Source organism: Sturnira hondurensis, unplaced genomic scaffold (assembly GCF_014824575.4).
Source record: "Sturnira hondurensis isolate 20B ecotype Veracruz unplaced genomic scaffold, ASM1482457v3 Scaffold0000780, whole genome shotgun sequence".
NCBI classification, from domain to species: Eukaryota; Metazoa; Chordata; class Mammalia; order Chiroptera; family Phyllostomidae; genus Sturnira; species Sturnira hondurensis.
Window position 1 is genome coordinate 15891710 of NW_028073411.1, and position 15098 is coordinate 15906807.

The window sequence follows — 15098 nt, forward strand, 5'->3', positions numbered from 1 at the left end:
ACAGAGGCGTCCTCCCTGCCCCAGCTGTCCCCTCGGAGGTGCGGGCATGAGGGTGTGAACACAGGGCAGCTCCGCCCACAGAGCCGGAAGCAAATGACCAACCGCTCTTCCTTACCAGTTGCGGTGAGATACACAGAACGTGACATGTGCCACCTTCACCTGTCGACGTAAGAAACACCCAGACCTCCAGAAAATTTCTGTGAGTTTACTTAGCCAAACAGACGATGTAGGCGGGGAGCAAGATGGCAAACACTCCTCGAATCTGTCACCCTTTGTCTGAAATGAACTCTCAGCGAAATTCTCTACAGGTGTGGGCGTTTCCGGCCTGCACCTGGCATCACCTGCGGGAACGGACCAGCAGACAGGGCCCGTGGAGGACGGCGCTGCCGTGTTGGCGGGGGGGGGGCGGGAGGGGGGGCTTACCCAGAGGCCAGAGCACCGCGCAGGGTTGGCTCAGGGCACGGATGAGCCTGTGACTAAAGGAGCCACATGTCCGGGGCGCAACTGCCACCATGACCTGCCTGATTAGAGGTTTACGATTCAATCGCCCTGTGAAGTGACTTTCCCCAGAATCCCCTTTTTTGTCGGCAAACCATGACCCATCCAATTCAATGGCGTCACATGCATCCACACTGGTGAACAACCGCCCACCGTTGTCTCCAGAGCTCTTCCCCCTGGCAAAGCCGAATCTCTGTCCCCATGAAACAACAGCGCCCCAGCCCCGGGTACCTGCCACCCTGCTCTCCATCTGAATCTGATTCCTCTAGGGACCCGGAGTGCCACCGTACGGGGTCTGTCCCTTCACACCAGGCCATTTCCCTGAGCGGCCCTCCAGGCTCATCCACCATGTGGCGTGGGACAGACGCCCTTTCTCTTCAAGGCCAAGTAGAAGCCACTGTGTGGAGTGACCTCCTTCTGGGTGCCCTTTCACCCACCAGCAGACACTCGGGTCGCTTCCTTCTTTCGGCTGGAGAATCAACACTGAGCCCAGACGGTGCGTCTTGTGCCTGGTGCCAGGGCCCTGATGCTACAGATACAGAGAAGCCACTGAGAGAGCCCCAGAGGCCAGCGGGGCGACTGGCCAGCGCCACTCGGCCAGGAAGCGCGAGGGCAGGGTTTGATCCCAGGCAGCAAGACGGCCGAGAGCTTTCCACATGTCCTGCTGCTTTCTGTGAGGCCGTGACGGTCTTTTCATTGGGCACTTGTGAGAGACCAAAAGAGAGAGAGAGGAGGGGGGATGGTCACTCTGCCCAGTTTCATTAGATGAAAAAGTGAGAGACAGAGCCAGTGACTCAACCACCTGGCACAGGTCGGCGCAGCCACTGGGCCTGGCCTACGCTCCTGGAAGCCCCCCTTTACCTCCGCCCCCCCCCACCACTTCCGACAGCCCCCCAGATGGAGAGCAGGGAGTGCCCAATGTCCACAACCAGCCTCTGCCCACAGAAGTGCCCGCCCCAGGGAGCATGGCGCCCCAACGGAGGCGCCCCTTCTCCCCCAGCGAACACCTGACATGGCCTGCAGCGGGTGCTGTGCTGAGCCCCGGGGCCCCCTCTGGGAACGAAGGCCTCACCCCCAACCCCAGCTGCCGGGAGAGTTGCAGGCAGAGGACCCTCAGCTGTCACCAAACCACTGACTGACGCTCCCAGAGGACGACCACTAACCCCAAGTTCACGCCCTTCACAGAGGACCACGCCCACCGCCTGGCTGACTGGAGTATGAAGTGCCCTGTCCTTTCTCAGGCAGATGGGAAGGGTGTCCAGGATTCAGAGCATCCCGCGGCCAATCCCGAGAGCCCTCCGTGGGAGGCAGGTCCCCTAAAGATACCCGTTCCCTGACCCCCAGAACCTGTGAGTATGTTCCCTCCCAGGCAGAGGGACTCTGCAGACAGGATTAGATTAAGGGGCCCAAGACGAGAGGCCATCCTGGAGTTTTGGGGTGAGCCCGATGTAATCACCAGGGTCCAAGAGGGAGATGTGTCCATGGAGCCAAGGTCAGGAGGCCACAGGGCCTGGGCCAAGGGTGCAGGTGGCCACAGAGCTCAGAAAGACAAGAGTCCTCCCCAGAGCCCCCAGAAAAACTCCCCCAGCCCGCCCCTTAGATTCTGGCCCCCAAGACCCATGTCTGACCACCAGTCAGTCACTCGTGTTATTTTAAACCACGAGGTGGTGGGTTTTGTTCCAGGGGCCACAGGAAACGGACACACAGCCACTTCCTGCTTCCCTGGGGCCCTGCCAACACAGTCTGTAAAAACTCACTGACTGGTGACAGGTCAACCCAGTACTGCCACAAAAAGTGACATGTGATGCTAATAAATTAATAACCAATAATACAGAATCCTCACCACAGGCCAGCAGTGCTGAGGAACAACCAGTTTCCAGATGGGAAAACTGAGGCAGAGAAGTGGAATGACTGACCCCGGGTCACACTGATGCTCAGTGGAGAGGTGTGGTTGTCGATGGCATTTTATCGGGTGAAACAGGCACAATGCAGAACATGTGCACATTATACCCCATTTATGTAAAAATCACGTGTGTGAGTGTGTGTGCACATATGGGAACAGGACATGCAGGTACACACTCAAAGATTCAGCATGTGCATTACAAGTAGGAAGGAAAAATAGCACTTTATCAGCTTTACTTCACGTGCTTCCACACTGTTTCAGTAAATACGCATGAATTCGGAGCACTTTGCGATGCTAATTAGACACTTAAACCCACGAGTGCACCTGAAACCTGACCACGCCTTTTCCCTACAAGATTCTGGTCAAGGGAAGAATTCAGCTCTCTGCCCTTGCCCAGCGCAGCGCACCAAACTCGACCCCCCGGAGCCCCCACTGGGGCTGCGGTTCTCTCGTGACGGGGTGCATTTCTGGTGTGCCCCCAACGCCACAGCCAGGCTGTTCAAGTGGATGTGCTGAAGCTCCTGGTGCCGAGGCAAAGTGCTCAGGACTCAACATTGTAGGTGAGGAAAGCACGATCCAGTCACCCCCTCTTATCTGTGAGGGCCTCCCACGGCCCCCCATGAATGCCCGAAACCGTGGACAGGACCAAACCCCATATATACAATGAGTTTTCCTACACGTACACACCTATGATAAAGTTCAATTCATCAGTTAGGCGCAGTAAGAGGCTAACAGTAACTAATAACAAAACAGAACAACTGTGACAGTAAACTGTAATGGACGTCATGTGGGTGTGGGCTCTTGTCTGTGTCCCCTGCCCACAGATGTGACACCTCTTCCACCCTCGCCAAGCACCTGTGCACGGTGGCTGTGACTCTGCAGCTTGAGGATGACAATAAACCAGCACGGGTTTCTTTTTCCCTCTCCACAATTCCACGGATAGAAGATTCGTTGACCAGAGACCTTAGCGACCTCAGCAAACGATTTTCTTTCCTTCCTTATTCAGGCACGAACGTCCACTTCTTCACGCAGAGGAAGCACCTGATGGCCATGCTGACCTCCACGTGGCCAGCATCACTACTCTGGCACCTGGGGGCCACTGTCGAGTAAAGCTCGGGTGACTAGATCACAGCCTTGCGACGGGCGATGTGATCGCCAAGTGCCGGATGGGCAGGGCTCACATCTGGGACAGGGCAGGGGGGACTTCGCCGCACCACTCAGGAGAGCGCACCGCTGGACGCTGAAAACTGTTTATTTCTGCAATTTTCTACTTCATATTTTCGGACCCTAGTTGACCACCAGTAACTGAAACCACAGAAAGGGACGCTGCCGACAGGGAGGACCCCTGCACAGCACCGTGAAGCCCCCCCCCCCCGCCCCCGCACAACGGCGCTGCACAGAGTAAGGGTGTGGTCCGCAGGGACCGAGCCAGAAGGGCGCGTCCTCTCTGCTGGGGCGCCGGGGCACACAAAACCCCAGCCCACGCGTGGGCCAAGAACACACCACACACGAAAGGCTCACGGGGTGAGCAAGGAAAGAACGCACGCACTACAGTGGACTGACTCTCCACCACCCAATCAGCACAGACTCCCATGGCGCGAACACGCAGGGAGCCAGAGACGCGGCTGTGCGGGCGTTCGGGTGGGCGCAGCTTTCGGGGAGGCCGTTGGGCGCTCAGTGCCACGATCCTGAAACAATCACAATTTCACTTCTGGAAATCGAGGGAAATAACCAGAAATGCAAACTGATGTTTATATGCGAAGAGGTTCGCCATAACACAGCTTACAGGACAGCGAACGGAAATCCCAAGTGCCCAATTAAACAGAAGAGCTGAGCAAATCAACCGCTATCAGCTACTAAAAAGTTATTAATGAAGAGTAACGATTACTCACAACATGCGAAGTGAAGAGCAGGGTTCGGAGGAGCTGCTGTCGTATGACTATATAAGGAGAAACTCGTCCAAATGGGCAGGAGCGGGAGGTAATAACCGCAACATTAATGGTAAGTGGCGATGGGAAGAGGACCAGGGAAAAAAATGTGTTCCCTTCTCTTGATTTTCTGTATTGTGGTAATGGTACTTTTATAATGAGAAAACACAGCATATCTATTTTTTAATCCTCACCTGAGGACATGTTCATTGACATTAGAGAGGAAGGGAGAGGAGGCGAGGGGAGAGAATCGCCAATCAGCTGCATCCCGTCAGCGCCCAGACAAGAGATCAAATCCACAGCCTGGCTGGGGACCCTGGCTGGGATTGTGGCACACAGGACGACACTTCGAACAGCTGAGCCACCGGCCAGGACAGCCTATCTGTTTTTAAAACTCAAAAAAACCCCAGCTCTCCCTGAAGCACTGCTCTTACCGGAGGCCCCTCGGCCTCTGGCACTGCCCCTCCTCCCAGGACCGCCCGTGTCCTGGCCCTCCTGCTCTCTCGCTCTGCGCTTCTGTGTGTCTCCGGCTCGGTTCACCCCCGTTTGACGTGACACACACTGTGAAGTGTCCACACGGTGCAGAGATGCCTGGTGTGAGCCCCAGCAGAGGCAAGCCGGAGAGGCAGACAGAGCTATGTGGACACAGCCCCCTCCTTCACAGAGCTCAGGGGTTAATGGACAAGCCAGACAGACAACCTGAGTCCTGTCGCCCAAGGATAGTAGAAAAGGTGTCTCAAAAGAAGTCCAAGTGACCTGCGATGGATATTGCAGAAAGAAAGCAGTTCCGCCCAGGAAACTGGGGAAGGTGACGGCTGAGCTGGGCATCAGAAGAAAGGGCATTCCGGGCAGGGAAGGGCATGAGCAGAGGCCCAGCGGCTAGCAGGGTCCCAGGGGCGGCACCCAGGACAAGAAGCACCGGAGTGCTGGAGGAACAACCAGTTTCCAGATGGGGACACCAAGGCAGAGAAGTGGAATGACTGACCCCGGGTCACACTGCTGCTCAGTGGAGAGGTGTGGTTGTCGATGACATTTTATTGGGTGAAAAAGGCATAATGCAGAATAGTGTGCATATGACAACCCCATTTATGTAAAAACCACATGTGGGAGTGTGTGTGCACATATGGGAACAGGACACGCAGGTACACACTCAAAGATTCAGCGTGTGCCTTACTAGTGGGAAAGAGCACCCAGAGAGTTGATGGCAGAGCAAGACGGGTGCAGCTAGGTCCCCGCGTGCCAGGGTCACGAGCTCGGGCTTTCTTCTGTGAACGGGGGCCTCCAAGGACCTGCTTTCCCACTGTCCGTGTTGCAGTGCACAGCCCACAGTTGGGCTCAGGGCAGAGGCACACGAAGCGCTTCAACTCCACAAAGCAGCTCCCCCAGAGAAACGGGGGTTCCCAAGCTGTGCCCCCATCCGGGGCTCTGACTGACCTTTGTCCTGCACCAGCACCTCCAGCTCCTCCCGAATGCCGTCGTACCAGCTCGTGACGTCCACGTGCAGTGAGTAGTCGCAGCACGATTTGGTGTCCGCTGCTTCGTGCCACTTCTCGAACGAGGTCAGCAGGCTGGACCCAGGTTCCGGAACCACATGGTCAACTGGGACAGAAAAGTATGTCACATTCCAAGATGTTTAGGACCCAAGTTGCTCCACTGGTAGCCTCTGAGCTGCCGTCATCATCACCACCATCACCACCACCATCATCACCATCACTATCACCATCATCACTGTCACCATCAAATCATAATCAGCAGCAGGGACACTGCTATCACCATCTTTAGTCTTCACTACCACCATTGTCACCAACGCTATTACTGTCATTGTCATCTGCAGCAGCATCACAACTATTTATCAAATACTTATTAAGTATCAGAGTCTGTGCCACAGGCTTTACATAAATTACCTCATGAAATCCTCACAACCATCCCGTGACATGAATATGAATATCCCCATTCTTTAGACGAAGAAACTAAGGCTCCAAGAGGGTTAGGAACTTGTCCAAGGTCACCCAGTAATCAGAGTTGGGCAAAATGCCCATAAAGTCTTGTCCAAGGCAGAGTCTGAACTGGCTCCCACTGCTCCATACCGTGTCTGGGGGCGAGACTATTTGTTATGCAGCACTACGGAGCAATACTGACTGATACCACTGCTTCCCCACTGTGTAACTTAAGAAGGTACTTCACCTCTCTGAGCCTCTGCTCACTCACATGTCCTAATAATACACATGTCACATGTTCCAAAACTTTAGCCATTGGCACACCATGTCCAGGAATCTTCTGCTTTATCTCCCTATAATCCATATCGCCTTCACTTAACACTTCCCTTAAATCATTTCAGTTTCTAAAAGTCTAAAATCTGACTTCAGTCTCAGCCTATGCAGTAACAGCCCTGAGGTGCTAGTTATTTGATCTCAATGTGCATTAAAATACTTTAAGATGTCCGGTGCCTGTATTGCTTCTAAAACCATCATGTGGGCCACCAGTGGGACATGATGGCCAGGCTGTGGTGACAATCACAAGTCAGTTGTACCCTGAGCAAAGTGCCCTGAGCACGCAGAGCATTTGCGTGTTGCTGATGATGCTGGGGATTCAGACGAGTCGCGGTCTGTCCCTAAGGCCCCGGGGTGCGACTCACTGATCATCGTGGTCCCGCCTGCCAGCGCTGCCCTGGTCCCTTGGAAGAAGTCGTCAGCGGCGGTCATCCCCTGGGCAGGCTTCTGCAGGTACGTGTTGACATCGATGCCCCCGGGAATGACCATCCGTCCATTGGCCTCGATGATCTTCACTCCACCAGGAACAATTAAGTTCTCTCCTATTTGTCTGGAGACAAACAACAGAGATGGCCTTGGTTCTTAAATGGGAAAGGACATGACAGCCAGCTGTATAGCTTCAGTCCCATCCGGGAAACATTTCTGAGCCAGGTCCGATGCAGGGCACCAGGGGGGTCAGAGATGACTCAGGCAGGTCCCTGCCTGCCCTCAAGGGGCAGGTGGTTACCAACTGGCGCAGCAGAGGGCGGGGGAGCACAAGGCAGGCTGCTTCATCAGCCTGCTAATCTGGGAAGGCTTCCAGGGGGAGGTGGCGGCAGAGCAGATTCTAACAGAGGTGAGACCAGCATCACCATCGAGTGGGAAAGGGTTCTCCAAACAGCTCTCTAGAATACGTCACACGCTTTTGCAACTGGCTTGGGGACACAGAGGACAGTGTTTGCAGCAGGGCAGAATGAAAAGTCCCTTCCACCCTGAGACCTCTCGGAGGCAGTGCTGTGGGCTGAACTGTGACCTCCCCGAAACTCACATGCTGAGGCCCTAACCCCGGAACCTCAGCACATGACCGTACTGGACATGGGCCTTTACAGGTGGCTAAGTTAAAATGCAGCCACCAGGGTGGGCCCTGGTCCAACAGGACTGGTGTCCTCATGCAAAGAGGAAGGGACACCGGCAACGCACGTGCGCAGGAGAAAGGCCACGTGAGGACGCGGCGAGGAGACGGCTGTCCCAAGCCAAGGTCAGAGATCTCTGAAGAAACCCACCCTGCCACCGACATCCTGGACCCGCAGCCTCAGAGCTGAGAAATTCAACGGCGCAGCCCGGGGTGCTCTGGTCAGGTGGCCCAAGCAGGCTAAACCTGGCCGTCACCACCCAGGGCTGGACAGGGAGCCCACGGGGAGAAAGTGAAGGGAGACTTCGGGCCCCCTTCCTTCCCTGCAAGTGCCAAGGCTCTGTCCCTGAGCCGAACGCCCCTCATGCTCCCGGCCCCCTCGGCCCAGGTCTGGAAATTCTGGGCAGGAGGGAGGAAGAGCTGTGAATTTGGGCAGGGGCGCGAGGCTGGAATCCACACGCTGCCCCAACTACTGGCTCTGTGACATGGGGGAGAGATTTTGCCTCCTGCCCGCCACTCCCACACGACAGAGCAGGGACCGGCGTGTGCGTTACAGCCACCGTGTGAGCCTGAGAGCCCGCAGGAGGGCTGTGGCCAAGCACTGAGCTCGGGGCTGGGGGCTCTTCCCTCCTCCACCCGCAGTCCAAACCCCGCCCCACGTCCCCAACCCTCCATCGTGTTCACATAGACACAGCACGGCCACTCTGAGCCAGGGCCCCAGCCTTCCATTCCCTCCAGGGCCAGACCACCCAAGAGATGGGCTTCCGGAAAGGCCTGTCGGGTGAACCCACTTGATGAGTCCGTCTTCCAGGTAGACGTCGGCGTAGAAAGACTGGTCGTCATTGATGACGCGCCCGCCTTTGATGAGCAGCCGGTCACTCTGCAGAGCCAAGCACAGGGTCGAGCGTCACTGGGGAAAATTTCGCAGGGGTTCTTTTCCTTTTGAACTTCCAATAAAAATTACGCCCCTATTTTTGCACAAGTAACACGCGGCATGAAAAAGCCAGGCCCGACTTGTCTGGAGTCTCAGGATCTTGGGAGAGTTCACTGTCTCACCTGCTCTGGGCCTCTGCTCAGGGCCCCCGCTGAGGGCCCTCCCCTGGCTGCCTGTTTGGAAGGCCGTGTACCCCTGCCCGGCCAGCAGCCCCGCGGCCCTTCCCCCCTTCTGCTTACACGGCGCTTCCCGCTGTGCGTCTGACATACTACCTGTTTGTCTGAAGTGTGACTTGCCCTACTGACTTCAGAGCTGCGATGTGTCACCCCCTGGAGGAGACAAGCGCAACTCCTAGGAGATCAACCACATACAGGTGGACGGGTGGATGGCGCCACCTGGAGTTGTGCTCTGTCATTGTCCTTATGAGACTGTCAGCTCCGCAGGGCAGAGATTTCGTCCACCGTATTCACAGCTGCACCTCCCATACCTTGGACACAGGCTGGTTGGGTGCGTGGGTGAGTGGATGGATCGATGGATGAAAGAATGGCTGGCTGGATGAATAAAGGGATTGATGGATGGATGGATGGATGGATGCCTTGAAGAATGAATGGGTGAAGACAGAGAGAAAAGCCATCACAGCAGTGAGACCAAGAACTGTAAGCTATGATTCAAAGAGGACTATGAACCAGCATGTCCTGCTCCCCGGAAGGAGGATCTCTGGAGGGAGGGGCTAGAAGCTCAACACCAGCCTCCTATCCCTTAGGCAGGCCAGCCAAGACGTGCTCACCCCCCCCCTCAGACGACACCCCCGGGAGGCGCTCCAGGACCAGAGGGAAGAGGAGGGGCAGGCTGTGCGCATCCAGACGCAGAGACAGCCGGGGCTCAGAGTCCCGGCACCGGAGAGCTAGGAGCTGGGAGTCACCAGCCGCTAGCTGGTGGGTGGCTTCCGGGACACGGCCTCCCGCAGGCAGCTGTCTGCCTGTCATGTTTAATAGAGGGGTTCCAGGCTCCGCCAGAAACGTGGTATTAAATGTGCTGTGAGCCAGAAGATCAGCCCCACCCTGCTCTGCTCTTCCCAGAACCAGATGGTGGAGCTCGTGTTCAAATCCGCCCCCTCCCCAACCACCACCGACACTGTGGGCAGCTCCTGCAGATGGGTCCCCACTCCTGGCCTTCTCAGAGGCCAGCATGTTTGAGAGAATAAGCCCCTAGTAAGGCAAGAGCTTATGTGACTTTCTCATGTTCTTTCTTAAAATCAGCAGTGCCTATGCCTTTTAACTGGCGCAAGCCACGTGCCTTGGAACCTGAGGCCGCAGGGGTCCTAGTGGATAGGGTCCCCCAAGGGGATTCCCAGGTGCCGTGAGTTTAGAAAATTCTGAGTGAAACGGAAGCGAGACTGTCTTTTGAGGGAAACCCCAGACCCTCTGCTCTCCTGACGTGTGATGCCAACACTCACAGGGGGCACCGAGTTTACATCTATTCCAAACACAGGTCCTTGTGTTCTGTGGGAAATCTGACGAGGAGACTTCTCCACAGGAGACATCTTAGCACATGTGTGTTGGAGGCAGATGCCGCTGTCAGCACCAAACATGCCTTGCAGCACGCCGGCCCCCATCTGACCTCAGGGGCAACGGGGCTGAGGGTCCGGGTGGCCACCCAAGTTCACGCAGCCAACAAGGGCGCAGGTCACACCCAAGGTTTCCTAACTTCCTCTCCAGCAGCTGCTCCGCCCAACACACTCCTGTCACATTTTACAACGTTTCCAAACCCCGGAATCCACGACGGCCCATAATCAGATTCCATTCAGAAAAACCAGGGTCTGCGATCCAAGGCTCTCTCTCTCTAGGGCTCCTTTTCTCTTTTCTTTCTTTTGTCTTTTTTCTTAATTATTGACTTTAGAGAGAGGAAGGGAGAAAGAGAGAGAGGTAAACCACTTTGTTGTTCCACTTACTCATGCACTCATTAGTTGATTCTTGTATGTGCACTGACCGGGGACTGAACCCACAACCTTGGCGTATGGGGACAACGCTCTAACCCACTGAGCCACCTGGCCAGGGCCCAGGGCTCCTTCTCCTCATGCAGGAAATGCAAGTGCAAAAACTCACAGGACTGTACACCAGAAAGAGTCCATTTGGTGAGACATAAAATGTTCATAATTTGATAGAAGTCATACATTTAAAGGAAGAACACCCCCCCCCCCGCCCGGTCAGAGCACCAACACAGATGAACAACACACATGAACAATGACAAGCTGTGGGTAAAAACTACTGCTAAGGACTTTGAAGAAAATAAAATAGCTCATTAAAAATTCTACAAAAACCTCACAGCGAGGGCATGCCACGGCCTGCCAGCTCCTCCCACAGCGACCGCAGGGACCTAAAGAGAATTGAGATCAGCGTGACTCTTGTCCTTGCATCGGCACCAAGTGAGAACAAAGCGTCCAGAGTCCGACAGATGCAGGTTCCAGTCCTCGGCTGGCCTCCGTGACCATGTCCACAGAATGGAGACAGGTGGCCCTGTCTCGGGGAGCAGCTGGGAGAAGCCCCTGGGGTGTCAGGTGATCGGCACAGGCCTGGCACTCACGAACCACAGGTCCAGGTGCGCACTCTTTGCCACCTTCTGCAGCAGGCACTACACTCAACAGGTGTTGTTTAAGAAAGGCGTGTGCAGAGAAAGCCCCTGAAGGGGCTCTCAGGCCCGTGGGGGAGACTGAGGCACACCCAGGCCTCTGCAGCCAGCGTCGGGAGAGCTGGCAGTGATTGGCAGGAGCCCTTCCGGGGGAGTCTGCTCACACTGAGCTCGGAGAACGAGTAGGAGGGAACCAGCCCTGCACAGAAGGAGACGAGAGAATGCAGTGAGGGGAGAGGGCCACAGAGGATGGAAGGCGCCTGGCCGGCTTGGGGGTCTGTGAGTGGTTTCCTCCGGCCGAGGCATGGCCTCCGTGGGGACCTGGGGAGGCAAGCACGTGCCAGCTCACAGGAGCGCTAAGGCACTCACACACCGAGGTAGGAGGGCATCTGGGCTGGTGGCCGAGGGTTTTCATCTGAGAGGAGCTCAAACACACGGAAGCTTCGGAACTAAGACGCCACGCAAGCACTGGGAGGGCGCGGAAGCCGGGAAGTCATCCTCTTTACTCCGGCCTCAAAGCTGGGACTCGGCAATAAAACTAAGTGCCGATCAACTTTGCAAAGTGTTTCAGGGGCCTTAAAACTGTCCAGGACTGGACCAGGAATGTGGGGCTGGGAATCTGTCCTCAGGAAAATATCCCGAGCCAGGGCAAGGAATTGTACAGGGAAATGGGATCCCAAATTGGTCACAAGGCTATCACCACACCACTGACGGGGTATCATTCCGGTACTGAACTACTTCCCAGGGATGTCTAAGAACCACCAAGCGGTGAGCAACGAAACGTTAGCTGGAAAAGCAAAACACCAAACCTTTGACATGGTGGTGGTTTTGGGGTGAATAGATCTCTCTGGTCATATTCACTCTCCCTCAGCAGGGAGTTCAGGGTGTGTCCCCCTGCACACTCCCCTCCCATTACACTTCACAACTGTGTTCACGTGCCCCCTTCCCTCGGGGCTGCACACCCTTCCCGGCCAGGGGAGCCCTGAGCGGTTCCTCACTGTCTCCCTGGGGACCCACCAGCAGGCTCACATTCCATTTAGCTGAGCAGGAGGAGAGGGGCGTGGCAGATGGAAGGTGAAGGAAGAGGGAGGAAAAAGAAAGAATATGTGAAAAGAGAGTGAGGAGAGTAATATAAAAGAGAGATGAAAGGGAGAGAGGAAGGGAACAAAGAGAAAGAAGTAGAAAAGGAGCCTGACAAATCAGAATCCTCTCTTTTTTGCTTTTAAAATTCCCCGGGAGCAGGCCCACGCCCCTCCTCGGGGCCGGGCAGGCGCCAGGTCTGCCAGCGGCCCTGTGAGTCAGGAGGAGAGCCCAGGGGAGGGAAGGGCTTCTTCTTCTCCAAGCCTGCTGTTATCTTCCTTCCAGCCCCAATGGGGCGAACAGAGCTGGGGCAGGCAGGACGCCTGGTTCTCTTCACAAACACTGGGTGTTTTGTCGGCACTGCTTACAAAAAGTCGCCTGGAAACTTCAGGTGTTCCTGCCCATAAAGCAGCAAAAGCAACAACAGCCAGCCGCCGCCAGGGGAGGCAGTCCCGGCCACACTTCGGTTCTCACATCCCTGTCTGTTCCTAAATTCTCTTCTCCCCACGGCGTGGTGGGAATAAAACCTGTCACCTCCACCAGAGACAGATGAATAAAAAGTCTGTTAAGGTCTGAAGAGTGTCAGGAGAAAGGACAGGTGCTTTCCTCATCAAACCAACACTTACCCCAATCACTGGTTAGCAACCTTGGCTATCGGAGAAGCAGCGGAGACCAAAGCCAGTTACAGAGAGGACAAGGAAACAGGGAAAGACAACGGCTGCGTCACCAGGGAGGGGCGTTTGAGTTGGGCTGTGAAACACCCAGAGCCACAAAGCTGGAAGCGGAAGAAGGGGGACATCCCAGCAAAGCAAACAGTATGGACCCAGACACGGAGTTCTGAAAGTTCCAGGTTCCGAGTAGATGAAGAATGGAAGGCGGGAGTGGCGCTGTCCGCGGTGCTGAAACGCCGCTGGGCCCCAGGACAGCGCGGTTTTGGACGCCGAGGTTCCCGAGGTTCCCCGAGGTTCCCCGAGGTTCCCTCTCCCTCCTCCTCATCTTCACCCTTTCCTTTCTCGACCCGCTGGTGTATTAGTAGCCTCTGCATTCCCACAGAAACCAAAGCAATCAAGGCTTGTATTTCAGAACGCCTGGAGTTGGCTTTGGGACCTAACGACACCTAGGTCGTTAGGTCCGGAAAAAACCTTAGTTCTCCCGCCCCAGGAAGGTGGGATGAGGGTACGCACTCCCTAAGACCCCTCTCCCACGAGGCTTCCCTAATGCAGAGGTTGGCATCTGGGGTTCATAAAAGGGTCTCAGGGGTTGGTTTTCACTCTGACAAGGTAGTGTCAGCTGGGCTGCTGGGGCGCAGAGTCCGATGAGGAGGCCCCATCCATCAGTGGGAGTGGGTGTGGAGTGACCAGGTGGCCAGTCATTTCTGGAAAGAACCCCTTCCTTTCCTAAGGGCAGTCATGGAACTGAGTCTCAAAAGGACCAGGAAGCCCCGTTTTGATAGAAATGGGCTGACCCAGGCACTAAATGCCCACGGAACTGCTTTCCATGAAGACAAAGGAAATGTCAGGGTGAGTTTGGAACGTTATTAACCCTCCAAATCCTACGAGCCGCTGATGGTGAGCTCGGGTGTGCGACTCCAGAACTCAACAGGAGGCGGGATGGGGCGACCCCCACTCGCACACGCACAGCCCCCACCACTGCGCAGCTGACCCTGCCGAAAGTTCCAGTCCGGGCGTTTCTGTCCAGAGTTTCATTTCCCAGATCTAGATGCGGGGAGGGAGGGTGGGGGCAGGAGTTGACGTTACTGACCAACACTCTGATAATGTGGGCGCGCAGCCGCTGGAGGACTGCGTACCTACTTTCACAACTGCCCCCAAACCACACCCCCGCCTGCTCTGGCCAATAGCATGAGAGTGGGCGTGACCACTCCCTTCAGAGCTCACCTGTAACAGGCAGGCGGGTTTCAGCTCGGGCTCCGGAGCCCGCCCTCCTTCCCAAAAACCGCAGGACCCAAGAAATGGGGCCTCCCTCGGTCTGAGTCTCAGATGGAGAAGAAAGGAGGAGCACACCTGACCCAGACCCAGGCTGAAGCCTGAAGACAAACCCGGCGGAGGCCTGCTAAGAAGCCTCTGTCACCCACAGACCTGCAGCCAGAAGTCAGTATTCGGCGGCGGAAGCCAGAGTGACGGGGTTGTTTGTCGTGTCGTGGGGCATTACTGCCAACGCAGAGAGCCAACACACCACCGGGACCCTGGGCGCAAGGCTGCAGCCACAGCGATTCCTGTCCCGGTGGAACACTTCCTGATTCCATGACCCGGTCACTGCCTCTAACAGCCGGAGCCCCTGCCTGCCGGTTTCCCTTGCCCACCCACCCTCCCTGCAGCACTCCTGGGACTCACAGAAGACCAGCCCGCTGCCCCTGATGTTGCCTCAGGGACGGCCTGTCAGCTGGAGGCCCTTGGCCACACTTGGCCGGAAAGCAGCCCTGGAAATCACAACAGGCCTGACGCCGAATCTACTCAACACACGTCTGCGATCCTCTCACACGGGCAGGGGTCACGGTGGCATTTTCCTCCTTCCTGATTCAGAAACGCCGGCAGCCCCCAGGGATTGCTGGCCTTTTCTGTGAGCCTGGGCTCGTTTCTACGACAACTGCCCTGATGACAGTGAGATCTCGGCCCCATGGTACCTGGACCTCTATGGTGACCCCGGGAGTGGGTGGAGCCCTTAGGTCACCTTCAGCAGGGGCACCAGCTGCACCCGCCTCGACCTCAGCACCCACGTGTGTGGTTCC

At 56.1% G+C, this 15098-nt stretch overlaps 1 protein-coding gene across 2 annotated transcripts in view; it reads right to left on the reverse strand.

Annotated features, from left to right (window-relative positions):
- Positions 1 to 15098, reverse strand: part of CRMP1 (collapsin response mediator protein 1) — a 47386-nt gene that overhangs the window by 19707 nt on the left and 12581 nt on the right. For both annotated transcript variants that reach the window (XM_037046080.1, XM_037046090.1), the window contains exons 2-4: positions 8502 to 8590; positions 6965 to 7149; positions 5764 to 5928 (exon numbers count right to left, since the gene is read on the reverse strand). In XM_037046080.1, coding sequence (XP_036901975.1) covers positions 5764 to 5928; positions 6965 to 7149; positions 8502 to 8590 — 439 coding nt within the window. The remainder of the gene's footprint in view (positions 1 to 5763; positions 5929 to 6964; positions 7150 to 8501; positions 8591 to 15098) is intronic.